Source organism: Salvelinus fontinalis, chromosome 34 (genome assembly GCF_029448725.1).
Source record: "Salvelinus fontinalis isolate EN_2023a chromosome 34, ASM2944872v1, whole genome shotgun sequence".
In the NCBI taxonomy this organism is placed as follows: Eukaryota; Metazoa; Chordata; class Actinopteri; order Salmoniformes; family Salmonidae; genus Salvelinus; species Salvelinus fontinalis.
Genome location: NC_074698.1, coordinates 19,404,562 through 19,431,369, shown reverse-complemented (window position 1 = coordinate 19,431,369; position 26,808 = coordinate 19,404,562). Strand labels below are relative to the sequence as shown.

General features: G+C 44.3%; 3 protein-coding genes and 1 long non-coding RNA gene across 9 annotated transcripts; 2 read left to right on the top strand and 2 right to left on the bottom strand.

Moving 5' to 3' along the window:
* Positions 1–5,110: 5,110 nt before the first annotated feature.
* Positions 5,111–12,066, bottom strand: LOC129833407 (ATP-dependent RNA helicase DDX42-like). Of its 2 annotated transcripts, XM_055897986.1 has the most exons (17): positions 11,822–12,066; positions 11,537–11,684; positions 11,326–11,387; positions 10,794–10,830; positions 10,028–10,180; positions 9,801–9,905; positions 9,521–9,640; positions 9,241–9,417; positions 9,020–9,148; positions 8,802–8,901; positions 8,637–8,684; positions 8,454–8,551; positions 8,024–8,300; positions 7,612–7,838; positions 7,399–7,509; positions 7,178–7,276; positions 5,111–7,064 (listed from the first exon to the last, which is right to left on the bottom strand). In XM_055897986.1, exons 1-17 carry the CDS (start codon positions 12,064–12,066, stop codon positions 6,396–6,398), a joined length of 2,805 nt encoding a protein of 934 aa, XP_055753961.1. In that variant the 3' UTR covers positions 5,111–6,395. The 2 variants fall into 2 exon arrangements, with proteins under 2 accessions (XP_055753961.1, XP_055753962.1); XM_055897987.1 differs by lacking the exons at positions 10,794–10,830; positions 11,537–11,684; positions 11,822–12,066 and having other exon boundaries at positions 11,326–11,391.
* On the top strand, positions 11,998–20,981 carry LOC129833408 (STE20-related kinase adapter protein alpha-like). 5 transcript variants are annotated; one of them, XM_055897988.1, is made up of 13 exons: positions 12,661–12,761; positions 13,062–13,141; positions 13,308–13,365; positions 14,451–14,479; positions 17,898–18,000; positions 18,106–18,227; positions 18,501–18,609; positions 18,798–18,921; positions 18,997–19,168; positions 19,270–19,374; positions 19,489–19,739; positions 19,838–19,880; positions 20,003–20,981. In XM_055897988.1, exons 2-13 carry the CDS (start codon positions 13,130–13,132, stop codon positions 20,156–20,158), a joined length of 1,284 nt encoding a protein of 427 aa, XP_055753963.1. In that variant the 5' UTR covers positions 12,661–12,761; positions 13,062–13,129; the 3' UTR covers positions 20,159–20,981. The 5 variants fall into 5 exon arrangements, with proteins under 5 accessions (XP_055753967.1, XP_055753966.1, XP_055753963.1 ...); XM_055897991.1 differs by lacking the exon at positions 19,838–19,880 and having other exon boundaries at positions 12,660–12,761; positions 20,003–20,137; XM_055897989.1 differs by lacking the exons at positions 13,308–13,365; positions 14,451–14,479.
* Positions 20,982–21,024: 43 nt separating this feature from the next.
* LOC129833410 (E3 ubiquitin-protein ligase RNF113A-like) lies at positions 21,025–23,854 on the bottom strand. The gene is made up of 10 exons (XM_055897993.1): positions 23,720–23,854; positions 23,345–23,424; positions 23,160–23,258; positions 22,914–23,021; positions 22,648–22,757; positions 22,432–22,538; positions 22,211–22,300; positions 22,005–22,098; positions 21,809–21,915; positions 21,025–21,203 (listed from the first exon to the last, which is right to left on the bottom strand). Exons 1-10 carry the CDS (start codon positions 23,820–23,822, stop codon positions 21,136–21,138), a joined length of 966 nt encoding a protein of 321 aa, XP_055753968.1. The 5' UTR covers positions 23,823–23,854; the 3' UTR covers positions 21,025–21,135.
* Positions 23,244–26,261, top strand: LOC129833411 (uncharacterized). The gene is made up of 2 exons (XR_008756064.1): positions 23,244–23,450; positions 24,229–26,261. It is a non-coding gene; the product is annotated as an uncharacterized LOC129833411 (long non-coding RNA).
* The last annotated feature ends 547 nt before the right edge of the window (positions 26,262–26,808 follow it).

The window sequence follows — 26,808 nt, the reverse complement described above, 5'->3', positions numbered from 1 at the left end:
ACGGTCACAAGACGCAGGCCTCCTTACTGTCCCTAGAATTTCTAAGCAAACAGCTGAAGGCAGGGCTTTCAGGGCTTTCCTATAGAGCTCCAATTTTATGGAATAGTCTGCCTGTCCTTGTCAGAGACGCAGACTCTGTCTTGACCTTTAAGTCTTGATTTTAGACTCCTCTCTTCAGTAGGTCCTATGATTGAGTGTAGTCTGGCCCAGGGTTGCGAAGGTGAACGGAAAGGCACTGGAGCGATGAACCACCCTTGCCGTCTCTGCCTGGCCGGTTCCCATCTCTCCACTGGGATTCTCTGCCTCTAACCCTATTATGGTGGCTGCATCACTGGCTTACTGGTGCTCTTCCATGCATCACTTGAGTGGGTTGAGTCATTGACGTGATCTTCCTGTCCGGGTTGGCGCCCCACTCGGGTTTGTGCCGTGGGGAAGATCTTTGTGGGCTATACTCGGCCTCGTCTCAGGATGGTAAGTTGGTGGTTGAAGATATCTCTCTAATGGTGTGGGGGCTGTGCTTTGGCAAAGTGGGTGGGGTTATATCCTGCCTTTTTGGCCCTGTCAGGGGGTATCATAGGACAGGGCCAAGGTGTCTCCCGACCCCTACTGTCTCAGCCTCCAGTATTTATGCTGCAATAGTTTGTGTCGGGGGGCTAAGGTCAGTCTGAGTATATCTGGAGTATTTCTCCTGTCTCATCCGGTGTCCTGTGTGAATTTAAGTATGCTCCCTCTAATGCTCTCTCTCTCTCTTCTCGTTTGAGAGAATTTGGCAATACGTCCAACCGGCCTTACAACGGCAGACCACGTGTATGACATTATGTGGGTGAGCAGTTTGCTGATGTCAACATTGTCAACAGAGTACCCCATGGCGGCGGTGCGGTTGTGGTTTGGGAAGGCATAACGAACACAATTGCATTTTATTGATGGCAATTTGAATGATAATCCTGAGGCCCATTGTTGTGCCATTCATCCGCCGCCATCACCTCATGTTTCAGCATGATAATACACAGCCCCATGTCGCAAGGATCTGTACACAATTCCTGGAAGCTTAAAATGTCCCAGTTCTTCCACGGCCTGCATACTCACAGACATGTTGCCCATTGAGCATGTTTGGGATGCTCTGGATCAACCTGTATACTTTGGACGGTATCAATACACAGCAGTCACTGCAAAGATACAGGTGTCCTTCCCAATCAGTTGCCTGAGAGGAAGGAAACAGCTCAAAGATTTCACCATGAGGCCAACAGTGACTATAAAACAGTTACAGAGTACATTGGGTTTGATAGAAGAAACTAAAGATGGATCAACAACATTGTAGTTTCTCCACAATACTAACCCTAATTGACAGTGAAAAGAAGGAAGCCTGAAGAGAATAAAACAATAGCACTAAAGTAATACAGCCCAAAAAATTGCAAACTAATTAACTTTGTCATGAATACAAAGTGTTATGTTTGAGGAAAATCCAATACTTTACCAAGTACCACTCCGTATGTTCAAGCATAGTGGTGGTTGCATCATCTTATGGGTATGCTTGTAATCGTGGGGATCTGACCCACGATTAATTGCAAACTAATTAACTTTGTCATGAATACAAAGTGTTATGTTTGAGGAAAATCCAATACTTTACCAAGTACCACTCCGTATGTTCAAGCATAGTGGTGGTTGCATCATCTTATGGGTATGCTTGTAATCGTGGGGATCTGACCCTTTGTTCAATTTTCACCTAAAATGACATACCCAAATCTAACTGCCTGTAGCTCAGGACCTGAAGCAAGGATATGCAAATTCTTGATACCATTTGAAAGGAAACACTTTGAAGTTCGTGGAAATGTGAAATTATTGTAGAAGAATATAACACATTAGATCTGGTAAAACAAAGAAAAAAACATGCCTTTTTATTTTATTTTTTAACCACCATCTTTGAAATGCAAGAGAAAACCATAATGTATTATTCCAGCCCAGGCGCAATTTAGATTTTGGACACTAGATGGCAGCAGTATATGTGCAATGTTTTAGACTGATCCAATGAACTATTGTATTTCTGTTCAAAATGTATCAAGACTGCCCAAATGTGCCTAATTGTTTTTTAAATACATTTTCAAGTTCATAACTGTGCACTCTCCTCAAACAATAGTATGGTATTATTTCACTGTAATAGCTACTGTAAATTGGACAGTGCAGATAGATTAACAATAATTTAAGCTTCCTGCCAATATCAGATATGTCTACGTCCTGGGAAATTCTCTTGTTACTTACAACCTCATGCTAATCACATTAGCCTACGTTAGCTCAACTGTCCCGCAGACGGGACACCAATCCTTTATGACTGAGCTAAGCACAGGCAAAATCCTAGAGGAAAATCTGGTTCAGTCTGCGTTCCACAAGACCCTGGGAGATGAATTCACTTTTCAGCAGGACAATAACCTAAAAAACAAGGCCAAATCTACACTGGAGTTGCTTACCAATAAGACAGTGACTGTTCCAGAGTGGCCGAGCTAAAGTTTTGACTTAAATCTACTTGAAAATCTATGGCAAGACCTGAAAACCAATTTGACAGAGCTCGAAGAATTTTGAAGAGAATATAGGTAAATGTTGCACAATCCAGGTGTAGAAAGCTCTTAGAGACTTACCCAGAAAGACTCAGCTGTAGTCAAAGGTTCTATATTTCATTTTCGATTCATTTGCCAAAATAAATGTAAAATTATTTCCCCCTGTCATCATGAGGTAAATCCTCACGTATTTTGAATAACAACAAAATGTGGAATAGGTCAAGGGGTATGAATACTTTCTGAATGTACTGTAGGCTGCGACTAGCTGGAGGAGGAGCACTCTGGGGGGTTTGGTACACGAACCACTGGAAGGAGAGCGCCTTGGCGGGGTGTAGCTGGTAGCCTGCGGGTAGCCAATTGGCAGGTAATTTAGTAGACCATATGGTACGGCACTTGGTAGGCCTCCTGGTAGAATGCTTTATTGGCCACTTAGTAGGCCGGGGTGGCTGCTTGGTATGCTGCTACACCCCCCCCCCCCCCACCCCATTGTGTTACCATCCCAGGTTTTGGCACCATGCAAAACCAAGACCAGCAGAGAATGACATTCTCCCAATCTTCTTCTGGATCATCCAAATGCTCTCTAGCAAACTTCAGACGGGCCTGGACATGTACTGGCTTAAGCAGGGGGACACGTCTGGCACTGCAGGATTTGAGTCCCTGGCGGCGTAGTGTGTTACTGATGGTAGGCTTTGTTACTTTGGTCCCAGCTCTCTGCAGGTCATTCACTAGGTCCCCCCGTGTGGTTCTGGGATTTTTGCTCACCGTTCTTGTGATCATTTTGACCCTACGGGGTGAGATCTTGCGTGGAGCCCCAGATCGAGGGAGATTATCAGTGGTCTTGTATGTCTTCCATTTCCTAATAATTGCTCCCACAGTTGATTTCTTCAAACCAAGCTGCTTACCTATTGCAGATTCAGTCTTCCCAGCCTGGTGCAGGTCTACAATTTTGTTTCTGGTGTCCTTTGACAGCTCGTTGGTCTTGGCCATAGTGGAGTTTGGAGTGTGACTGTTTGAGGTTGTGGACAGGTGTCTTTTATACTGATGACAAGTTCAAACAGGTGCCATTAATACAGGTAACGAATGGAGGACAGAGGAGCCTCTTAAATAAGAAGTTACAGGTCTGTGAGAGCCAGAAATCTTGCTTGTTTGTAGGTGACCAAATACTTATTTTCCACCATAATTTGCAAATAAATTCATAAAAAATCCTACAATGTGATTTTCTGGATTTCTTTTCTCATTTTGTCTGCCATAGTTGAAGTGTACCTATGATGAAAATTACAGGCCTCTCTCATCTTTTTAAGTGGGAGAACTTGCACAATTGGTGGCTGACTAAATACTTTTTTGCCCCACTGTATATCAGTTATCCTGTCAGAGCTTTCGTGCCAAATCCACTGCAGTGTTTCAGGTGCCACCTTTATGGCCATGTCACACCAGTGTGTAGGAGGGAGATTCCAAGATGTGGGAAGTGTGCAGGAGGGCATGGGACAGAGGATTGTGTAGATTCTGTGGAAAAAGTTGTGTGTGCAACTGTAAGGGTGCCCATGTTGCTAGGGATCGGAAGTGTCTGGTGCGAGAGAGGCAGGTTGAGGTGGCCAGAGTCAGCGAGTGATATATACTTCAGTAACAAAAAAGAGCTGTTTTGGTGGCAGCTGCAGGGAAGTATTTGGTTGTATGAGATTTGACTTCATTAGAGTTACAGTGTGTGTTGAGTGGTGGTGTCCCGTCTTCTCAGGCCATTGGCATGGTGTAGGAGCAGATAGGGTCAAAGTAGTGGAATGGGCTAGTGGGTTTTTAATGAGTGGAGGGTTAGTTGAAGGGTGTTTATATTTTATTTAGTATTTTCTATCACAAAGTATAATGGATTTATACTATAGTCCAGTTGGGGGTGGTAAGGCAACATATTGGATGCCAACTGCCGTTAAACCCCACCGAAGAGGAGGGGACGCGAGGAGCATGCAATTAAGATTCTTCCTTATACAGGCACACACTTACTCTGTCGATCAGGCTGGACATGGCTGGCGTTGAACCTCACTTGATACTCTGAAAAAGGATACCAAAATAATATATAAATAGGTGACAAAATACAGACCAGTCTTTGGTAAAGGCAGTCAACTTACCAAAGCCCATATCAAACATGGAATCTGTCTCACAAACACCAGTAACCAGCAGAGTGTGTTAATCTCAACAGGAGACCCGTCCTACTCTAGTTCAGCTGTAAGCAAGTGGGTCGGATCTGCTAGCTAAAACACCAGGAATACCACTCTCTTCCGGGTGGTGGCATTCTTTCTCATATGGTCAATCAGAAGAACATGGCCTTTTCTCAATTGCATACTTCTCACACCCTCCCTCTTCCTCAAAACCCATTGGAAGAGAAGATCAGAGGGGAGGGACCTCTGGATTTCTCATCCAATGGGTTTTGAGGAGGTGGCAAGGATAGCGGATACAAGGAGATTGCAATTGAGATTCTCCATATGTGTGAGGAAAGAGATGCACCTAGAGTTGTGGCTGGCTCTGGATACCTTCTTAAAATGTACCCTACAAACCACCCAAAAAGACACGACTAAAAACCACATGATTTTATTAACAAAAATGAGACCATTGTTTTTTCACATGTATCTACTCAGTCTTAACCCTATTGTCTATGGAAGTTGCATGTCAACCGAGGAGCAAAAATGCATCAAGGGTTAAATGCAAAAAGGAATTGCCAATTATATCCTCACAATGACAGCTGCTCGTGTCACATCTTGTGTGCAAATTACAGATATTTATAACAGAGAACCTCACGGGTATTGTCATGCCTAAGACTAGTCATTTTCAAGACAGAAGCCAATTCCAAAATGGAAGCTTTTTTAACAGAATGTTATGGAGTTTGAGAGTTCAGTGTTTCACTTGCATATAACCACTTCTACAATATCAGGTGTCAAAACGTAGTGAGTGGTGACAACTGTGGGACCAAGTGAATTTATGTTTATTACAGTTCAGAACTGCTGTGTCAGATGCAGCTAAGTTTAGAATGCACACTTATAGAACTACCATTGACAAATTACAAACAGAAATGGAAACCATAGACACACAAAATAAACTGCCAAAGCCATTTAAAATCAATAATACTTGACATCCTCCTGTGAATGAACTCAAGCGTAGCCTAACACAAAAATGAACAAATACATTTTACAGACACTCCACTTTCAAAAGCATAAAAAACACCTAAGTGACACAGAGGCACTTTACGAATAAGTGAATACAAGCTGCAAAGTTCACAAACACAGATGGATTCACAGGAAGTAGTACACTTATAAAAAAAGGAGATCTGTCATTAACGTGGGTTGATAATATACACTCACATTTAGTCCAATAGGGCTGTGTTGGGTTACTCAGGGCTAAGAGTTGAACTAGAACGACGGGGGTGTCCAGTGAGAAAGGACGTAAGAATACAACAGACATCTCAATCACAGGTGTTTTCTGTGGCGTCAGGACTGCATAACAGCTCCACTGCTCCCTTCTATTGACCAGAAAGATTGACCATCTCACTTATGGTGAGGTTAAAACTATCTGGATGGTATATTTACAGTACATTTCTTTCTACATGCACAGTAGAGTGGAATTCTATCCAAAATCTCAACACTTCTTCAGACAAGCTGACAATCAGGAGCCATGTTACTGAATCCCCAACCAATGCAGGATAGCATATCTTTCCCCTTGCATTTAGACCGCGCAGTAGGGTCTGTTCACACATTAACCCTTGAAATTCTGTGCATGTTTCAGCTGAAATGACCAGCTGTGCATCTACAGACTAGGCATGCTCATCTAAGAACAGTTGGTTGGTTGCTTTTCAGGTGATGTGTTTTAGTTGTCCCACCTACTCTTTTTGCGTTTTGGTGGATCTGGGACTGCAAAGCTGTCTTCCTCTCGGTCTCCTTTCCCCTCAGCTCTGTCCCCCCTTCCTTCACTCTCTGCCCTGTCTCCACTCTCCCTGTCACCTCTACAATCGTCTCGCTCTCTGTCCCTTCTACTTCCATCTCCATTACGACTATCGCCATGGCGCCCGCTGCTGCCATGGCGATCCTTGTCCCCGTATCTGTCGCGGTCTGCGTGCCGGTCCCGCTCCCCATAGCGGTCCCGCTCTCCCCCGCCACTGTGCCGCTCGCTCCTGTCTCTCCTGTCACGATAGTGGCCATCTCCATGGCGACTCCTGTCATCACCATGTCTGTCACGGGGCCCTTCCCTGGGTGAGGGTGGGGCGGCATACCCCTGAGGAGCAGTGGCCTGGCTGTCTGACACAGAGCTCAGGGAGCCGGCGCTGGTGAAGCCTGCCATCTTGGTGCCCATGCCGAGGGCTGCTGGAGGTGCCATGGCTAAGGAGGGGGGCCCACGGGGCCGGTCTGGGCCCTCAGGGGCCCCGGTGGGGACGGAGCTCAGACTTCCAGCGCTGGTCCAGCCTGAAGAGCTACTGGACTTAGTGGTGAGTTTAGGAACCATGCCGGACGCCGCCACAAAGTGGTTCTTATACTGAGACTGGGAAAAAATAGACACAACGATTAAAGAGGGACTTCTAGACTAACAGAAATAATTAAATGAGAAAAAGGGATAAAGCTAACAGAATAGATAGTGAGTGATAGTTTAATTACCTGGAAGGCTGACTTCATTGCTGACATGCGGTCTCCCATGGCTCCGGTAGACTTGCTGTAGCCCTCATAGTTACCCATGGCAGCACCACCACTACGCTCCTGGAGAAACAACAAAATGTCAACAATCACCAAGAGTTACACTATTATGCCACTGATCTACCAACAAGATAAAACACTACAAATAACAGAATTTATGTTACAAATAGACATGGCCAACTCACAGAACTTTCAGCTCCCAATCCTGGCCTCTCTCTGTAGCCCAGACCACCTCCTCCAATGTTTAGCTTCTTTCCTTTGCCGCCCTTGAAGCGTGATTTCCTGAACCAGGGATTCTGAGAGAAATACATCAAAGGAGGTCAGTAAAGACATCATATAAAATTAACCTTTCCATAGCCGTCCTCAATGGTCAGTCAGGGACATGTAGAATGGCTTACCTGCATTGCCAAGTCCATCAGTTCCTTAGAGACGCTTTGATTGGCTCCCTCCAGGTTACGCACAAGGTCTCCTGCAAATGTTGTGTCTTTACTGGTGAGAAGGGTGTAGGCAACACCCTTTTCTCCAGCACGACCTGTTCGGCCAATTCGGTGCGTGTGCGTGTCGATGTCCCGAGCCACGTCATAGTTCACTACTGTGCGTATTGAAGGGATATCCAGACCACGGGCTAGGGAGGAAATGACAAAGAAGCAGTGAATGATAGAATGACAAGTATGTAGGAGCACTGGAATTCAGGCAAAAACAATCAAATCATTGTCAGTGTCTGTGTAATCATACACAGATCTCTGATGATTGGAACGTTGTGCCACATTCATTCCCCACCCCCTCGTCTGCAGCCCATCCCCACCTCACCTGCCACGTCGGTGGCCACCAGCACGGGCAGACTCTTCTTCTTGAAGTCAGCGATGACCTTGTTCCTCTCACTCTGGTCCATGTCTCCGTGCAGCAGGCCCAGGCTGTGGCCCTCCTGGGTCAGGTTGGTGGCCAGCTCGTCACAGTTGGCCTTCTTGGTGACGAAGATAAGTACAGAGCCAGAGGAGGTAAACTCCACCAGGCGGCGGGTCAGCCAGCCCCACTTCTCCACCCCACTGGGCATGATCTCCACTACCTGGGTCACATCCTCATTTGCCTGGGGAGGAAGGATGGAGGATTGAAGAGCATTAGATGACTAAACTCCAGAAAATGTTCTGCCGCCAGCTGGTTGACTGTTCTGGCAATGTAGAACTTTAAATAAATGATAGAAGTGGCAATCAGATGGTGTTAGAAGAGCCACTGGTCTGACCTCCCCGATGTCTCCCTGCACCACGCGGATGGGGTCCACCAGGATATCTCTAGCCAGCCTCTCAATCTTCTTACGGAAGGTGGCGCTGAACAGAAGAGCTGTGAGGACAGGAGTAAAGTTAAGGTTCATAGGACGGTGTTGTCTTATCTAAAGCCTCTAACAAGTGTACATGCACACACTTACTCTGTCGATCAGGTCGGACATGGCTGGCAATGGATCTCACTTGATACTCTGAAAAAAAGTTTCCAAAAGTATATGATATAAATACGTGTCAAACCAACTTCAGTGAACAATCTTCTGGGCCTAGTGGTTATTGGGAACAAAATAAATAAGGGGAAGCCAACTTACCAAAGCCCATATCAAACATTCTATCTGCCTCATCAAACACCAGGTATGTCACTCTCTGCAGAGAGGTGGCCTTCTTTTTCACATGGTCAATCAGACGACCCTGTGTGAAGAACAACATACACAACCCAATAAGTGAAATGACCTCAGGGGATTCTTTTCCTCCAATACATAAAGACTAAACACAGTCTACCACAGTGTTTGTCAACTAGAGCTCTTACCGGGGTGCACACAACTATCTCTGCCCCCTCCTGAAGAGCCTTGGCCTGCTCCCACATGCTGCCGCCTCCATACACCGCCACCGAGCGCAGGGAGTAGGCTTTCCCAAAACGCTTACACTCCGCGTGGATCTAGGGAGCACAACCATCATTTTCAGGGGCCCAATCAACTTTTTGTCATGGAAATGTTTTGTTCCTGACCCATCTCTCCCTGGCTGTCTTACCTGCTGACAGAGCTCCCTGGTGGGGCACACGATGACTGCGATGGGCCCCTCTCCAGTCTCCAGTTCCTTCTGGTCCATGATGTGAACTAGCATGGGCCAGATGAAGGCTGCAGTCTTGCCACTACCAGTTTTCGCAATACCAATCATGTCACGTCCACTCAGGGCAATGGGAACTCCCTACAGGACAGATGGGGAAGAAAATACAGGTGAGGCCTATTTGCTACTAAAGCAATATGAAAGTACCAAAAAGAAAGACCTAGGAAACAAGCTGCTTAGGTACCTGGCACTGAATAGGTGTTGGCTGAGTGTACTCCGACTTGCGGATTATGTGCATCAGCTGCTCATCAAACCCAAAGTGGGCGAAGCTGGTGGAGAGTTTAGGAGGGGCGGCACCAGACACCTGCCAAATTCATTGAAGCAAAAATAAATAGGCAAGAGGCTTTTGGTTAAAGAGACAATGGGATCATATAACAGTTGTCTGTAAGTGGTATGTTGGCTAGGATTGTGTGGTTGGGTTTAGATGTGGTTGTATGTGCGCGTGTCCTTCTCCGGACACTTACCCGCAGGTTGAGTTTGTGTCTCAGCTCAAACACCTCTGTGCCTGTCAGGCTGAGAAGCTCCTCATGCTCGTTGTAGAAGTTCCTCTCAAAAGGTGGGTAGTCAATCTATAAGGGGATGACATAAATGTAGGACCTCAGACACACACAAAAAAAAACAACTCCAATTGACATGATAACATATAACTTCCTGCCTCTTGGCTCAGATAGGTGCAGTATGCAGCTGTTACCTCAGAGTGGTCCATCGGGGGCAGGGGCATGATGATCTTCTTAGTGGTGGGGGCAATGGGATTCCCATCACTGTCGTAATCTATGTTCTCATCCTCGTCCTCTGCGGTCAGCCCAGCTGTGGGATTCTCTGCCATGTAGCGGAAGTAGGCTTCCTGCACAGAGCACAGCCGCATGAGTCAACCAGAGTCAGCTTAAACGCCTAATGTAGCACACATTCATGCAGGCACTCTTACCACTCTCATAATCGCGGGATATACATTCAAATACAGTCAACGGCAAAATGCTCTGATGATCGCCCATATCAATGTCGGAGTCTAAGCCATTTTATGTTTTAACACTCAATTTAAACCAGTCTTTGCGTTATTCAGGCTGAAATTGATCACAGTGGCATATTTTATAACCCCCCTTCACAAAGTAGTAAGATCAGCAACAGTTAATAGTAAACATTCATTACAGTATGGCATATTTGAAAAGAGATAAACTATTAATCAACATGCTTAGTTTAGGCACGGGTATATTTAAAAAATATGTATAATTGACATCACAAGTATGCATGTAGATATCCAAGAAGGATAGGGCGAAGGATTCAACCTGCAATTGGGTTTGTTAGCATAGTGTGAGAGAGCGATAGAGTAAAAGAGAGAAAAAAAGAGCGAGAGATGTGGTAGGTGGTGAAACTTGGCCATAAATGGGTCGGGAGGGGAGGTTGGGGTCTGGAGGCTCTCTGATCAGTAGTAAATTATGAACGTTGGATGGATCACTTACTTGTTCATCTTCCTCTTCAATGTCATCACGTATACCCCTGTAAAAACAAGCGGAGAAAAAAAAAACTTCCCTGCGACTCGTTTGTTCACCCATGATTCCCCACAACCTGTCTAATGTCACGCTTATCCCCTCCCTACAAAGTCGCCATGCAAGGCAGGCTTGATTAGTTACCTACAGTATGGACCAACTGGGGAAATTTAAGGTAATTGAATGGCAAGACAGATTATTTCAAATGAGACATATCTTTGCTCCACAGTGGTGAATGATTGCAGTTGAAGTGGAAACTTATATCTACATTATCTTAATAACATGCTAGAGTTTTGGGATGAGAATAGATTAATAATTTTGACACTTGACTAATTACCATGGAAATATGTGCAAATCAATACACAGGTGCATGGCAAGAATGTACTACAACTGCCTGCCTGGCAGCCTTGAATAGGGCCTTTGCTAATAATATTTTTGATTATATTATTGACAAAGTAATTTTGAAGGACCTGAGCTTAAAGGGTAGAAATTTAAGGGATCTTACTTTTCAACCTTCTTTTCCTTCTCTTTTTCCTCCAGTTTCTTCATGTCTTTAGCTGCTTGGTCCTAGAGCAGACAAGAGGGTGAACAATATACCCCCCTGCAATATTTCCCAAAAGCTCTGTGACAATAACCCCAGATTTTAAGCAGACGAACTACGGATAAAATGTATATTCCTACATGATCCAGGTTTAATAGGGGAATCCTTGACTCACCTCAACTTGGGCCATGAAGGCATCAAGAGGATCATCCTCACTGTCTGAGCCCCCTCCAGACTGGAATTGTTGCCGTGTGGGGGAGTTCTCAGCTGGGATATATGGCAAATCTGTGATGCTTGACTCCTCTTCATCATCTTCAAAATACCTGGAAATGGGTTAGGAAAGTTATCACCAGTCAAATGTCATTGAAATCAATGTAATACATCCTGCATAACTGGTTGATCATACAGCATACGAAGCACACCAAACCCAACCCTAAAGGAAAGATAAGTCTACACTCACGCATTCTCTTCATCAAAATTGGCTCTTTTTGTTCCTATCTTGTAGAATGCAGGGAGTTGTTGGTTCTTGCCATATCCTCCAGCTGTCCCTGCGCCTCCGAAGGACGTGTGGGATTTCTGAGGCACGCGCAGTTCTTCTTTCTTTCCTCCTCCTCCACCACCACCACCACCACCACCACCACCAAGGGAAAATCCTCCAAACCCGAACCCTCGCTTACCACTTGGGCCACCCTTGCTCCAGTTCATAGCTGTTCTACAGAAGTAAGGGCAAATAAAAAAACATAACATTTTGTGTTTGACTGTTGTACATTGCTGTTGCATTCCAGTCCATTCATCGCAGGCCTTGTGTGTCACCCACAAACGTCTGCTAAATGCTAATCATCTCGTAAATCACTATCTGGGGATGTCAAAGATTATCTGTGGCTTCTGGCAAATTGAAGATATAAAATATTGCATTAGTCTGTGTCTATCTAATGTTTGGATCTCATTAATTGGCTAAATTAAACTAGCTAACGTTAGCATGCTACGCTTCTCTAGGGCCGCAGCAGCACGACGAAGAAGTGGGTGTGTGACAAATGATTGACTGAGCAAATATGGCTTGTCAAAGGATATTTGCAAAAGCAGTTAAATCTAGTGTACGTTATACACTATAAACTAACCTCATGGATTCATGTACTGTTTATTTACCTGTTTTCACCACCAAGAAAGATCTGTTTACCACTGCCAAATCTCACAGCGCGACTCGAAAGTGTTTTGCGTCATTGCCGTGTGTAGACGTAGATTACGCGCGACGGATTGCTTCTCACAACAACGAACCAATCAACGCAAACACGTGACATTAGTTACCGCCCCTTTTCGATAATAGTTGTTTGTTGAAAATGGTAGCTAACAAACTCTCTCCACCAGATACTAGCTAGCTAATTCTTCAAGTTAACATACAGGTAGGTTACTAGCTATCGGCGTTTATATAACAACCTAGCTGATCTGTGTTGTTTAATGTAATGAAAAAGATAGCGTAAGCAAGCCACGCTAATGTTTTTTTTATTTATTTTTTACATAGCTAACGTTAGCTAGTAGTCCTGCTAATAAAATGTTTTTGGGCCTATCATACTATTTGTGAAATGGTTTTCACATTTAACGTTACAACTTAAATTATTCTATAGGCAGGTTATAGTTAACTACATGTCTTGTTCATAGCGAAGTAACGTTAACCTGTTTCCTTTCCTCTGTTACTGTGTAAGTATTTCTTTTGGAGGGATTTTTTCTGGATGGGGTTTCAGCGGTTCTAGCTGCCACAATCGACAGATCCATGTCTTTTCTGGTGAGTGAACTGTTAGCGCTCCCCTGCCTGTTGGCGTTAACGTTCCGTCTAGAAAATATATCAAATACTTATGTTGAATCCTTACAGTGTCACAGCAATGATCAGTTATTGGAGAAGTGATTGACCTGTGGTATCTGCACTTTCTTTCTCCCTCTCTCAATCCCAGCTTTGGGTCTCAGAAAAATTGAGTGTGGAGAGCCTGAGGGATTTAGAGTTTTTTGGAGGTAAGGTCAAAGGTTATCTTAAAAAGGCTTCCCCAATCAACTGCTGCTTACACACAAGACCTATCATCGGCTATGAGGTTGCCCAACCCTCATACAGAACCTGCTGGCTATATCCTAAGTGCAGCTTTGCTTTCAAAACAAGATATTGCATTGCACAGTTTTTAAAAAGCAACACACTCTAACAAACAATTGGCATAATACAATTTAAACCTACTGGAATCCAATCAGCATTGGTTCTTTGGCAATATGTGGCTGGATACCTCTGTCTCCCACATAGATTCAGGACACATAAGAGCTACTGCTTGCTTCAATGTTCTGCAGGTGTCAAATGTCTCACTGTACCTTACATGTGTGCCATGAAGAGAGTTTGTTCAGGTGTGATGTCTCCTTGTCTGGCAGACTTGATCAATGCAGTAAATGTGCAGCCTCAGAATACTGCATGTCAGATTAATATTCTGTTGCGCCGTCGGTCTTTGTAGTATATACGAAGTTGACATGATACCTAGGTCAAATATTTATTAAGGAAATCATATTTTAACGGTAACAAGTGTGGTGGAGATGAGGCATGTTCAAAGAGATGTTTCTACAGTATGTGGGTCTTATTAGACACTAACATGAGGACAGGAAAGCACTGTCAATTTATCAGTGGTTGAAGAATCGGTTTACATAGAGAGGAACTGAATAGCTGGGGAGGGGTTGCTTCACTATCAAGCTTTGCATTATCTTCATATTTCTGTGCGCTCAGCTTACATTGCATAATTGTTCTGTGTTCGGTCATAAGCTTGATTTCAAGTTTGGTTTTGGCTGCTTCCTGTTCCCATGGCAATGCATAATCACTCAATCCCGCTAGACTGAATCCTCAGATTCCTCACTGATTTAACAGATGCATCAGAGGTATCTAATTAGCCTAAACTGAATCCTCCTTGTTATGGGAGCCAGCTAGCAGCATTGATTCGACTCCTGCAACAAACACCACATGCTATACTTTACACTTACAGTGTACCTAATGGTTCCTGAGCTGCTCTAAACACAGATCCTTCTCTTGTGTGTCTTTGTTTTTCATTGATGTGGTTTCTCTACCACAGAGCAAGCTCAGGGAAGCTCTCACAGGAAAGTAAGTGCGGTACTCCAGTCACGGCTCTCGATCGTTCCATCTGCCTGTGTGTGAGGGTGGAGTCAACGTGAATGAATTCACAAGGCTTTTGTGCATGGGCATCTGATTCACAATGCTGTGCTGTATGTGCTTTGTATTTTGAGGCCCATCCTACTTCACCCACCAGGGTTTCCTATTGGGGGAGCTAACAGTAGTGATAACCTCTATGAGGCATGGATGGGTTGGAGAGAGCAACTGAGATTGTCAAGTCTGATGAAAAAAAAAAAAGATGTGATCAGTATAAGTGGACAGATGGATCACCCCATTAATACTACTTGTTACCTGATGGCTCCATCGGTTGCTCCAGAGATCAAAACAGTCCTTCCTGATTCATAAAGTTGACCTCAGTTTGTGTCTTTTAGAGTGGGAAATGATGGGTCATCCGTAATTACCAAGCTTAATTGACCTGCACTTGTCTTTTACGGCTGTCACGGAAAACGGCTGTTTGGTCTCAGCTGACAGATAATCTCCCTGTAAAGCCGACCTTAATGGGCCCTTAGGAACTTCGGTGTGGTCTTAACATGGTGTTACTATTTGATTTATGGTTTCTGTTGTTCTTCACTGAAAGTCCTCACTAATTTTGACCAAGCCTGTTTCATGTTTGTGAAGTAGTTTAAGTGTGGACACTTTGTCTATTGCCTGTGTTCACTGTACTTCTCCCTTACTAGAAAGCAGAGTGAGTGTAGGTGGGTGGTGGGAGGGTATGAGCAACTGGTTATTTGTTCATGTCTAATGTGTCACTGTTGTGAACTGGAGTTGAATGGAATGGATCGAGTTCCATGTGTTCCATTTTTTGGGAACCCCGTCTGAGTGATTTAACGTGATGGGCATCTACCTCGCAATGCTGGCTGGAAATTGGTAGAGAAATGGTTATTATGCTGTTACTGCATTTTTTAAACATTTTTATTAAAAACCTAATACAGTTGACGTCGGAAGTTTGCATACACCTTAGCCAAATACATTTAAACTCAGTTTTTCACAATTCCTGACATTTATTCCTAGGAAAAATTCCCTGTCTTAGGTCAGTTAGGATCACCACTTTATTTTAAGAATGTGAAATGTCAGAATAATAGAGAGAAGGATTTATTTCAGCTTTTATTTCTTTCGTCACATTCCCAGTGGGTCAGAAGTTTACATGCACTCAAGTTAGTATTTGGTAGCATTGCCTTTAAATTGTTTAGCTTGGGTCAAACGTTTTGGGTAGCCTTCCACAAGCTTCACACAATAAGTTGGGTGAATTTTGGCCCATTCCTCCTGACAGAGCTGGTGTAACGGAGTCAGGTTTGTAGGCCTCCTTGCTCGCAACACCCTTTTTCAGTTCTGCCCACAAATGTTCAATAGGATGAGGTCAGGGCTTTGTGATGGCCACTCCAATACCTTGACTTTGTTGTCCTTAAGCCATTTTGCCACAACTTTGGCAGTATGCTTGGGGTCATTGTCCATTTGGAAGACCCCTTTGCAACCAAGCTTTAACTTCCTGACTGATGTCTTCAATATATCCACACAATTTTACTTCCTCATGATACCATCTATTTTGTGAAGTGCACCAGTCCCTCCTGCAGCAAAGCACCCCCACAACATGATGCTGCCACCCCCGTGCTTCACAGTTGGGATGGTGTTCTTTAGCTTGCAAGCCTCCCCATTTTTCCTTCAAACATAACGATGTTCATTATGGCCAAACAGTTCTATTTTTGTTTCATCAGACCAGAGGACATTTCTCCAAAAAGTATGATCTTTATCCCCATGTGCAGATGCAAACCGTAGTCTGGATTCTTTATGGTGGTTTTGGAGCAGTGGCTTCTTCCTTGCTGAGCGGCCTTTCAGGTTACATCGATATAGGGCTCGTTTTACTGTGGATATGGATACTTTTGTACTTGTTTCCTCCAGCATCTTCACAAGGTCCTTTGCTGTTGTTCTGGGATTGATTTGCACTTTTCTCACCAAAGTACGTTCATCTCAAGGAGACAGAACGCGTCTCCTTCCTGAGCGGTATGGCGGTTGCGTGGTCCCATGGTGTTTATACTTGCGTATTATTGTTTGTACAGATGAATGTGGTACCTTCATGCGTTTGGAAATTGCTCCCAAGAATGAACCAGACTTGTGGAGGTCTACAATTATTTTTCTGAGGTCTTGGCTGATTTCTTTTGATTTTCCCATGATGTCAAGCAAAGAGGCACTGAGTTTGAAGGTAGGCCTTGAAATACATCCACAGGTACACCTCCAATTGACCCAATGATGTCAATTAGCCATGACATAATTTTCTGGAATTTTCCAAGCTGTTTAAAGGCACAGTCAACTTAGTGAATGTAAACTTCTGACCCACTGGAATTGTGATACAGTGAAATAATCTGTCTGTAAACAATTGTTAGAAAAATGACTTGTCATGCACAAAGTAGATGTCCTAACCGACTTGCCAAAATTATAGTTTGTTAACAAGAAATTAGTGGAGTGGTTGAAAAACGAGTTTTAATGACTAACCTAAGTGTATGTAAACTTCCAACTTCAACTGTACGTTTAGGCCAACACCCCATACCAGGGCTCTACAGTGGTACCATTTTGGTTGCATATGCACCGAAATATTTGACTGTTACCTGGAATTTTAATTTGGGAGCACCCGTGCCCCTTGGGGGAAAAAACATTTTGTAATTGTTGTCAATTCTTGTCATTAATACCTCATATTTTTCATTGTGCCCCTACAATTCTATGTGCTCCTACATTTTAACTTAGGAGCACATGCTCCTTTTTTTTTTTTTTGTATATAGCCCTGCATACATTGTTTTCCAGTCAAACATTTTGACAGTAAAAATAGTTTTATTTCTGAGCATCTTTTAAGACTTATTGGATCCATATTTTCATCTTTTGAGATGATACATGAGATGCTCACGTCTCCGCACAACAAGGGGAGTCATTGTTCCAAAGGCGGGAAGGCAGGAAACAAGCTTAAGCCCATAGAAACACATTGGGCTCATTTTGGACACATGTTGGCGAGTGCTTCGCCTCTTCCTCTCTGAACACACACATTATTATTTTTGGGTACCCACTCTGCATGTATCTTACCATGAGCGTTAATATTTCTAGCACTATGGTGTGATGAGGTTTAGAGAAGGCATGATTCATAAATTATGTAGCTTCTTGCTTATAATTTGCCACCAACAGAATTCAAACCTGAAGTTAGATCTTCTCCACTCAGGTTCCACAAGTACTGCTCGTACACACTCCGTTCTGTAGTCTGCCTGTATATGATTTAGCATCAACCATCACGTCTGACCAAGCCTGTGCAGGCCACTCTCACAATGCCACAAGTAAAGCCCAACACTAAGGGCCAATATATGCTAGCATTTCAAATGCTAACTCCTTCCCTGCTGCGCCCCCCCCACAGGCCCATGAAGACAGCCACGAGAGCCTGACCTCAGTCCCACGGCGGGACACCATGGGAAGCTTCCTCCCTGACAGCAGCGCCTATGAGCTCCTGACCATCATAGGTCAGTCAGTCTCAGGCTTCCAACCCCAGTGACTTTTTGTTGTTGAATACATTGTTTGTGTACCTGTTTCTAGTCTAATTTGGTGTGTGTGTTTTGCTGTGCTAGGTCGAGGCCTGGAGGACTTGATGACCGTCAACCTTGCCAGATACAGACCCACAGGGGAACATGTAGCAATCCGTCGGATTGACCTGGAGTCCTGCACCAATGAAATGGTCAACTACCTGCAGGTCTGGACCTGTCACCATCCATCTATCATTCTACCATCCATCTGTCACATTTCCCTTTGCCAGGCAGAGAGACATCAGTCAAATCATCCTTGTCTTTATATCCCTCTTTCACTCCTCCACTCTGAATGCATTCATCCCTTGCTTTATGACATCACCTGTTATGTAATCCAACCTCCCATCTCTGTCTGTCTAATTTGTATCTATTACATACCTCAATGTAATCTCCCTCTGTCCATTAAACCTAACCCAGTCGAATCTCTGTCTCTCTCTCAGGCTGAGCTCCATGTATCTAAGCTGTTCCACCACTCCAGCATCCTGCCCTACAGGAGCATCTTCATAGCAGAGAATGAGCTGTGGGTCATCTCTCCCTTCATGGCCTATGGTGAGGATTCACAGACAGGAGAGCACTGACTAACACTACTCTGGTCCTAGTCAAATGTAGTCAAAAGCTAAATGTAGACCGGAGGACTCTAGTTACCATTCCCACACTAAGGTAATTTGTCTCCACCTAATCCTACTATTCAGTCCTCTGCTCTCTCACTGACTAATGTAGTGTCTAACATGTGCTAGGGTCGGCCAGAGACCTCATCAGCAGCCACTTCACTGATGGGATGAATGAGCTGGCCATCGCCTACATCCTACTGGGCATGCTCAAAGCCCTGGACTACATCCACCACATGGGCTATGTACACCGGTAAGTACAAAGTACACACAGGCCCAGGACCTTTCATGCAGGATTGTGACATGGCGTCTAATTGTGTGTGTTTAGGAGCGTGAAGGCCAGCCACGTGTTGATCTCGGTAGACGGTCAGGTGTGTATGTCTGGTCTGAGGAGCATCATCAGTCTGATCCGTCACGGCCAGCGGGCCAGAGTGGTCCATGACTTCCCCCAGTACAGCATCAAGGTGCTGCCCTGGCTCAGCCCAGAGGTGCTGCAGCAGGTAACTCCATACCACACCTGGCTAACATACAATACCTTGCTTTTAAACTATAATACCTTAATTTGTTTCTATCGGTCAACCCTGGTGTGTGTGCATGTCAGAATCTGCAGGGATACGACTTCCGGTCAGACATCTACAGTCTTGGCATCACAGCCTGTGAGCTAGCCAATGGACATGTGCCCTTCAAAGACATGCCAGCCACACAGGTGACTAGTGGCCTGATCAACCCCTCACGCTATCTTTATTCTGAAAGATCTATATTCTGCCCCTCACTTGACTGGTATCTCTCTCCATTCCTCTTCCTCCCCTCTGTCCTCTAGATGTTGCTGGAGAAGCTGAACGGGACAGTCCCCTGTCTGTTGGACACCACCACCATCCCCCCAGAGGAGCTGACCATGAAGCCCTCCCGCTCTGGGGCTGACTCTGGGATCTGTGAGGGCCCCAGCACCGGAGGGGCCCACCACTCTAACGGAGAGCCCTCCTCCTCGGGGAGCCACCCCTACAGTCGTACCTTCTCTCCCCACTTCCATGCTTTTGTGGAGCTGTGTCTACAGAGGGACCCAGAGAAGAGGTGAACCATGCCAAGCTAGGCTGCTGGTCTTCACATTGATTGTCTTATGAACTTTAGCTCATTTAATTGTTTACCCCCCCCCCCTCCTCCTCCCTCAGACCCTCAGCCAGTGCTCTCATTGGTCATTCCTTCTTCAAACAGGTCAGTAGGATCTAGTTCCTCCCCCCTCAACATCAATGTACAACATTTAAGTCATATAATGGCTTCATTCAGTCACACACTTGATTACTAGAATCCCAATGAGATTTCTTTCCATTCCCTAGATCAAGCGTCGGCCATCGGAGGCTCTGCCTGAGCTGTTTCGGCCCGTAACGCCCATCACAGGGTTTGAGAGTACCCAGCCTCAGGATGCTGCCTCTGGACTGGCCAGCCTGGAGTCTGGCCTCAGCCACATGGATGTGGATGACTGGGACTTCTGACCAGAGGAACAGGAAGGAGGTGTGTGTAGTAACCAAGAGACGCTCTGAGAAGACTTCGGAATGGATTTACGCTTTGTTCTTATTAAATGGCCCATGTAAATAATTCAAACTAAGCCGTTTCTCCTCCCTTTGACTGGGTTTAAAAGCCAGCTGCCATCTCACCTCCTTGCTATCGCTCTAGTCTAAAAGATGCATGAGCAGACAGATCCTTGCACTGACTGATACCCAATTCCTCTCACGCACACATCTCTCCAGATTCTACTAAAGCTCTGGACCCATCGAAGAACCGTATGGGGGAGTATGTCCAGTCAGCTCTTTCACTTGCCAATGGAGATGTTCCATTAAAAGGTAAAGCAGGGAGACTACCTCTTATTTGATGAGTTGTAGTTGACCCTATCTAGAGCCATCTGTTGACATTACAAAGACCAGGAGCTGACCGCATTACCAAGGGTTGATCCAATCAGCCATCTAGCCAGCACAACAGATGGAATATTCCAGAAGTTTGTCCAAGGCTATCACGAACCAGACAGTGTTTGCATTTCCTCACAGCTGAGAAGAGGCTCTCGTACTGAACCATCAGTTTTACAGGAGGGAAGAAAAATCTACCTGAAACCCTCAACTGAAGATGGCAAAGCAAGTTAACACTAGACTGTGCCAACTGAGGTCCATGTATTTGATTAACCTTCCTGTTATTGTCCATTTATGTCCTGCAAAAAAGTGAATGTTACAATGGTGCTTGTTTCAGATAGTTTGTCTGGGTTTCACGAAGGGAAAGTGTTGGGAGTGTCAACCATTTTACTTGATAATAAATACCTTTCACCTCGGGGCTCTCACTGTCATTGTATTGTAAGTAATCAGTCAATAACTATTTAAAAATCGAGTTTTATTCCGGAAGGCTTGACATTGACACAATGAAATAACACAGTGGAAGGAGACAGACACTGAAATTGAACAGGTACTGTATTTACAGTAGGTTGCTAATCTTCTTCATCAGAGGGTGGCTGGTCTAGCATGGCTTGGTGTTTGGCGATCTTGGCTGCCAGCTCTGTAGAGAGAAAACACTTAGGGCTACTGCCTGGAGCTCAATAACGCCACGGGCCTGAATATTCGAGCAGTGAGCTTTTTCTATTTGACTGACTATAGACTAGTCTTTTACCCGATGTGCATAAGCTCTTGCCTGTCTACCAAAACTCCTTGCTCTGGCCAAATGCCACACCATTGGACATGAGTACCTCCCCTAAGATTTGTAGAATGGAAATACATTCTAGACCGTCTGATTGGTCCCAGAAACCTATGGTTGGGCCAGAACACACATGGGTAAAGCAACATTTAGAAAATGTGTCATTGGTACTCTGATTGGTTAGATTATCCAATTGCTGATGACCTTGTTTTGTACAACACCACTCATTTTAACGTCACCACAAACGACTTCAATGATTGCGGTCTCAGACTGAAGTATGTGGCAAATGATAGAGCAGAGGAGGAATTCAGCTTGAGGAGTCAGGCAACATGGTCAACAACAAACTACTGTAGCTTTAGTTTTGTTTTCTTAGCTCAAAGTGATGCTCTGGTGGACCATCCAAGGCCATTACCTAATGTACATGCCATACCACTACGCTGACCATGGTAATTGAGATGCATTATCCTCACCTTTAGCTGGGTTGAAGACGCCGTTGGTCTGGACGTTACACACATAGCAGCGCTGGGACTTGCGGTAGTGCTGAAGAGCACAGGTCTCACAGAAGTAGTGCCGACACCTGCGGGAGACAAGACATGAGTGGTTTGATTAGCTGGAAGTTTCTCTACACACAATTAATGGTGGAGTTCTTAAGGAGCAATGTCTTACTTGGTGATGACAGGGTTCTTAAAGGACTCTCGGCAGATGAAGCATTTGAAGGGCATGTCCTCCTCGTCACTGCTCACCTCGTAGTTCTCATCATCTACATACAGACCACACATTACTGAACAGCTGTATCACACACACATCAACTCTCTAATCGGATGAATCTTAAATCTACACAGCCCTGTGTTTTTCCCCTGTTGTGAACTCACCGTTGGCCCCATAGCGCCCCTCGTCCAGCTCCCTCTCAATCTGCCAGCCATGTTTGTAGTCTGAGCGGTCATGGAGGAACTTGCAGCTGTCTAAGAGGGGAAAAGAAACACACAAAGGATACTTTCAGAGACTCCACAGATGATTAACTCAAGTTGGAAAAGGAGGACCTGTGCAAAGCTCGACATTGGGGGAGGCAACCTTCCAGCAAAGTCCCACTCACCTCCAAAGCCACAGAAGCCAGTCTCTTTGTAGTCCTTACAGATGTCTGGCTGGTAGTCCCACCTCACTGTGGCCCTCAGGTGCTCTGGGGCCCGGATTGGGCCCTTCCTGACAAAAGAAAAGAGAAAACACTGATGATGCAAATGCATAGCGAAAACAATTAAAACTTTCCCCAAGACATTTAAACTTTACTCTGTCACATAACATGCATCCATACCTGACCATGCCAGAGGATGCATTTCCCATGGTGGAGTCTTTGGGCTTGATGTGCTTTTTGTAGTTGTTCATTCCTCTGTAGATCTTATCATCCTCTTTACCGGTCAGCTCCTGGTGAGGGAGAGGACAGAGACCCTTATTAAGCATTCGCGGACCAACGCTGTCCCAATTTCTAACAAAACTGGGGGAAGAATGCAAATGATACAATACTAAGATGTAGATACACAAAGGAAACAAAGTTCCTCCAACAAGAGACAGATGTCTTGCCTCCTGGATCTTCTGACTCCTCTCAAAGATGGCCTGAGCATCATTGTCCTTTGCTGTGTCCAGCTCATAGATTGCAGTTGCTCCCATGTCATCTGGCCCCTCTGGTTTCTATACACAGCGAAGGGAGGACAACGAGATTGATAGCTTTATACGGGGCTGAGCAATAAAGGGGTAGGTAGGATATAAATACAAAACATTGTTAATAGATTAATGGGTAGAGGAGAGGTCTTTTTCAAAATAACTCACCGCTGACCGTGTGGACTTGTAAGCCACAGTGACTTTTTTTCTTTCTTTCTCCTCGTCACTTTCAGCAGATGACACCTCCTCTCTCTCTACTTTTTTTGTCTGGGGAGAAGAGAAGAATGATTTCACACTATAAAAAATGTTTCGTATAAAGACTGATTCGTTTGTAGTCAGTCATGCGACGTTACCCTTTGAATCATAGGGTTTGCTGAACCTGTCTTTTTTTCTTTTCTGACGACGGCATTCTTGTCTTCGTCACTGTTGCCATCTGACAATGGAGGCAAGCATCAGCATGTGAGTGGGACATTTCCGTGTTTACAGTACTTAGCCACTTGAACAATCATTTACATGCTTGGGTGTTTTATAGTTGGCAGTAGTTTTGTTTTTAATTAGCCCAATCTTAACGCCTTACTAAATAAACGTCAAACGTTAGTTAGCTACTATACCTAGCTCGAGGACTATTACTAATAGCCATTGTTTTCATGCACAATGCAGTCTTTTGGTTAGCTTTTGAAACAACACTGAGCAGAACTGAAACACTAACTAGCTCAGAACTAGCTCACCTTTGTCGCTGTCACTGGCTTTTCTCTTCCGAGCGTTGCATTTTTTGGTAGATTTTTTAAATAGAAAAGTACAGGTTGCCTTGGGTTCCCCTGACTCCGCCATCTTTCATTCTGTTTACAAAAAAATTGTTGACGTAACGATTTTAGAGCGACCTCTAGCGTAGAGGAGTCACACAATCATTTGGCACAGTATTCTACCTTGTGGCCAATTATCTACAGCACAACATATACAATTAAGTAGACTACATTTATATTTATTTCATGCCAATTTCTAATTGTTTTATTACATATTATTTGTAGATATGTTGTGGCGCAACTAAATAATATCCTATATAGTCAGTCATCATTTTCTATAGTGTTATAAAACCGCAAAGCACATTATGATAAAATGTAGGATTATTAAATGATGGGATATTTTATGTAGGCTAAATCAACATATGTGCAGAGGGTATTTTAATTATACTCTGTCTATTCACCCTGCACAACTCCATCGTTGTGCGTCAACGTAGAGCCCACTAATTAAGCATCAGCTTCTCGCGAAGAACTGAGGACACCGGAATATATGGCATAGGCCTGCGGAGGGAGGGGTCTTGGTGGTGCTGGGCTACCGGAAGGCTCCGTACCGCCGCTGAATGGAATCTGGCTGTGTCCGAAAAGCAATGGCTATGGGTTTGACATCGAAAAAGGCATCTTCTCGGAGCGTCGGCGTGGAGCGAAAAAATCTCATCACCGTATGCAGGTAAACACAAGGGAGCAGAGGTTTCGTGTGGTTGGCACGTCATGTTAACCACACATATTAGTTAATGCATGCATGGAAATAAATGTGTAATGGCTTAGGGTACAATGTATTAAGCGTTCGAATAATTTGCGGCTGCAATAGTTAAGTGTTAGTGCCAGCTCTGTGTCCTGTGTTGTTTGTTCCCAATCATATATGCTCATAAGAAAACGAAAAGAAAAACAAAAGGCAACATATTTCACAGCTATGGGCACTGTGGTAGCCTATACATTAGGCTACTTGGGGAAATTTAAATGGATCAACGTTTTATGTTGTTTTTTTTATCTTGGTAAATAACGGTAAGAGTGAATCAGATCGCCTTATAAATAAACAGCCACATATGCGGTTTCACCTTGGTGGACACCCCGCTGTCTCCGCCGCTATGTCGGCCTACTTGAAAGGAAAGTGGATTAAATGGGGTGTGTGAGGCCTATGTTTGAGAGGGCATTGGTCCACCAGAATTCCCCAGGTCGGTGATGTAGCAATGACGACAACCTTCTTGGAACGAGGACATTATTTACCGCTTATAGAAATGCTGCTCCAAGATAATGACATCACAGTGAAATCGGATGTTTATTATGGTCATTGAATGCTGCTGTGCTGTGCTCATTATGCACTAAAAACACCCAGAGGAATTTAACCCGGTGGCCTGAGAGCTCTCAGAAAAAAGTATAGGCCTACAACATTTTTGCCAGCTCATCTATACCAGAGTAACTGATACCTACAGCTGATACTGCTGATAATATAATTGCATAGCAGTCATACCCCTGTGTCTGGTTGTCATGGGAATGCTATTTGATAACTTGGTGAAGGAGAAGTTATGTTTTGCCCAATGTAGGCTAATGTATCATCAGTGCTCCATCCTAGAATATTCCTATTTGTAAAGGCATCATTCATGTGAATACTATATGATGATAAACATTTTATGTAAATTAATATAATACTATATTCAATTTTAGATATATATCTTCACAATTATTTCAAGAGTGCAAATGTGTTTATACAAAATACCCAATGTGTCTTATCTCTGTGTCCTGATGCATCTATACTGTAAGCTTCCTCATGTCCGTCTGAGTCATCATGGTTTATATCCCTGTCTTCATATAAGGAGCTCCAGTAGGAACAGCAACTGGATTGTTGCCTCAGAAACGTGTGGGTCTGTGGCTTGTAGCTTGTATGTTAGCAATGTGAATATATTATCTCTGGGCACCCACATGATGAGACGTGAACCTATCAGACGAGGCATATATGTGTTCAGTGTGTGCTGTCACTGAGCGGCCAGGAGACCCATTGTCTTGCTGTCAGGGACACAACATTTTATCTCCTGAGGGAGGCATTGTTTTACAGAGGACCAACGGGAGTGACATCACTCAAGCTCCTGGTGCTCTCACTGCTCTCAGAAATTAGCAGAAAATGAGTTATGCATTCTATGTGTAGTGTTGGTAGGCTTATATGGTTCATGACATTGTTACTAATCATGGATATTTTCCCATACTTCCAATCCCATGACATCGACATTGGCCACATCCTCATGATATGACATGTTGAGTTTAGTGTTTGTTTGCTGCTTGGATAGAAGAATAAAGAGACAAATGAAAACTCCAGGAACACGATCAAGCACTTTTTATTACAGCACCTCTCTGTCAAGGGTTCTGTCTGCATTTAGTGGAACATAGTGTAATAGAACAGACATAGATCATGACCAAAAATAAAGAATGTTTTCAAAGACAGACTTCAGACTCCAAGAAGGATTAGCGAGAGAACAAAGAGACATTTGTTGCAGTTCGGTCATTTTTCAGACACTGACCGTGCCAAGAACATTTAATCCAAGACATTTAAAGACACAGGCACAGGACACAAAACAAAACAAAAAATGTTCACAACAGTTTTTCATCAGTAATGCTAATCATACAGTTTTCTCCACTGGGAAAGACATGAATTACTTTTCAAGGAGAGCTATGAATTAAGTTTAATGCAAGGGTAATACATGTATTCCCCAGGCTTTTAATATCTGAAAGCATCTGTGTCGATGTCAAGTCTACCTTTTGTATTGTGCAGTCTAAGATGGGCTGTAAGTCATAGAGGCCTCTTTTCCTGCCAGACAGACGTGTACCACTTCCATGTGTCAGCCAATGACAGCCCTTGTCCCACGTGGTGTTCAAGTTGACAAAGGTTGTGAATGTTTGTGACCTCAGGACCTCTGGCTATGCATAGAGTCAGGCTGATGTTGTGTGTGTCTCATTGTGTAGGCAGGGCTACCAGCAGGGCAGAGCAGGGCAGCCTTGGGGCAAAGAATAGAGGGTAGATCTGTGCT

Excerpts from the sequence above, each read along its gene's own strand:
- LOC129833410 (XM_055897993.1), bottom strand. The coding sequence starts at position 23,822 with ATGGCGGAGTCAGGGGAACCCAAGGCAACCTGTACTTTTCTATTTAAA. Across the intron at positions 23,425-23,719 it reads AGCCAGTGACAGCGACAAAG|ATGGCAACAGTGACGAAGAC; the intron begins GTGAGCTAGTTC and ends CTCCATTGTCAG. Across the intron at positions 22,099-22,210 it reads GGGGCGCTATGGGGCCAACG|ATGATGAGAACTACGAGGTG; the intron begins GTGAGTTCACAA and ends GTCTGTATGTAG.
- LOC129833408 (XM_055897988.1), top strand. Across the intron at positions 18,922-18,996 it reads CACATGGGCTATGTACACCG|GAGCGTGAAGGCCAGCCACG; the intron begins GTAAGTACAAAG and ends GTGTGTGTTTAG. Across the intron at positions 19,375-19,488 it reads AAGACATGCCAGCCACACAG|ATGTTGCTGGAGAAGCTGAA; the intron begins GTGACTAGTGGC and ends TCTGTCCTCTAG.
- LOC129833407 (XM_055897986.1), bottom strand. The coding sequence starts at position 12,066 with ATGAACTGGAGCAAGGGTGGCCCAAGTGGTAAGCGAGGGTTCGGGTTT. Across the intron at positions 11,388-11,536 it reads CCTTCATGGCCCAAGTTGAG|GACCAAGCAGCTAAAGACAT; the intron begins GTGAGTCAAGGA and ends TGTCTGCTCTAG. Across the intron at positions 8,902-9,019 it reads AGATAGTTGTGTGCACCCCG|GGTCGTCTGATTGACCATGT; the intron begins GTAAGAGCTCTA and ends TTCTTCACACAG.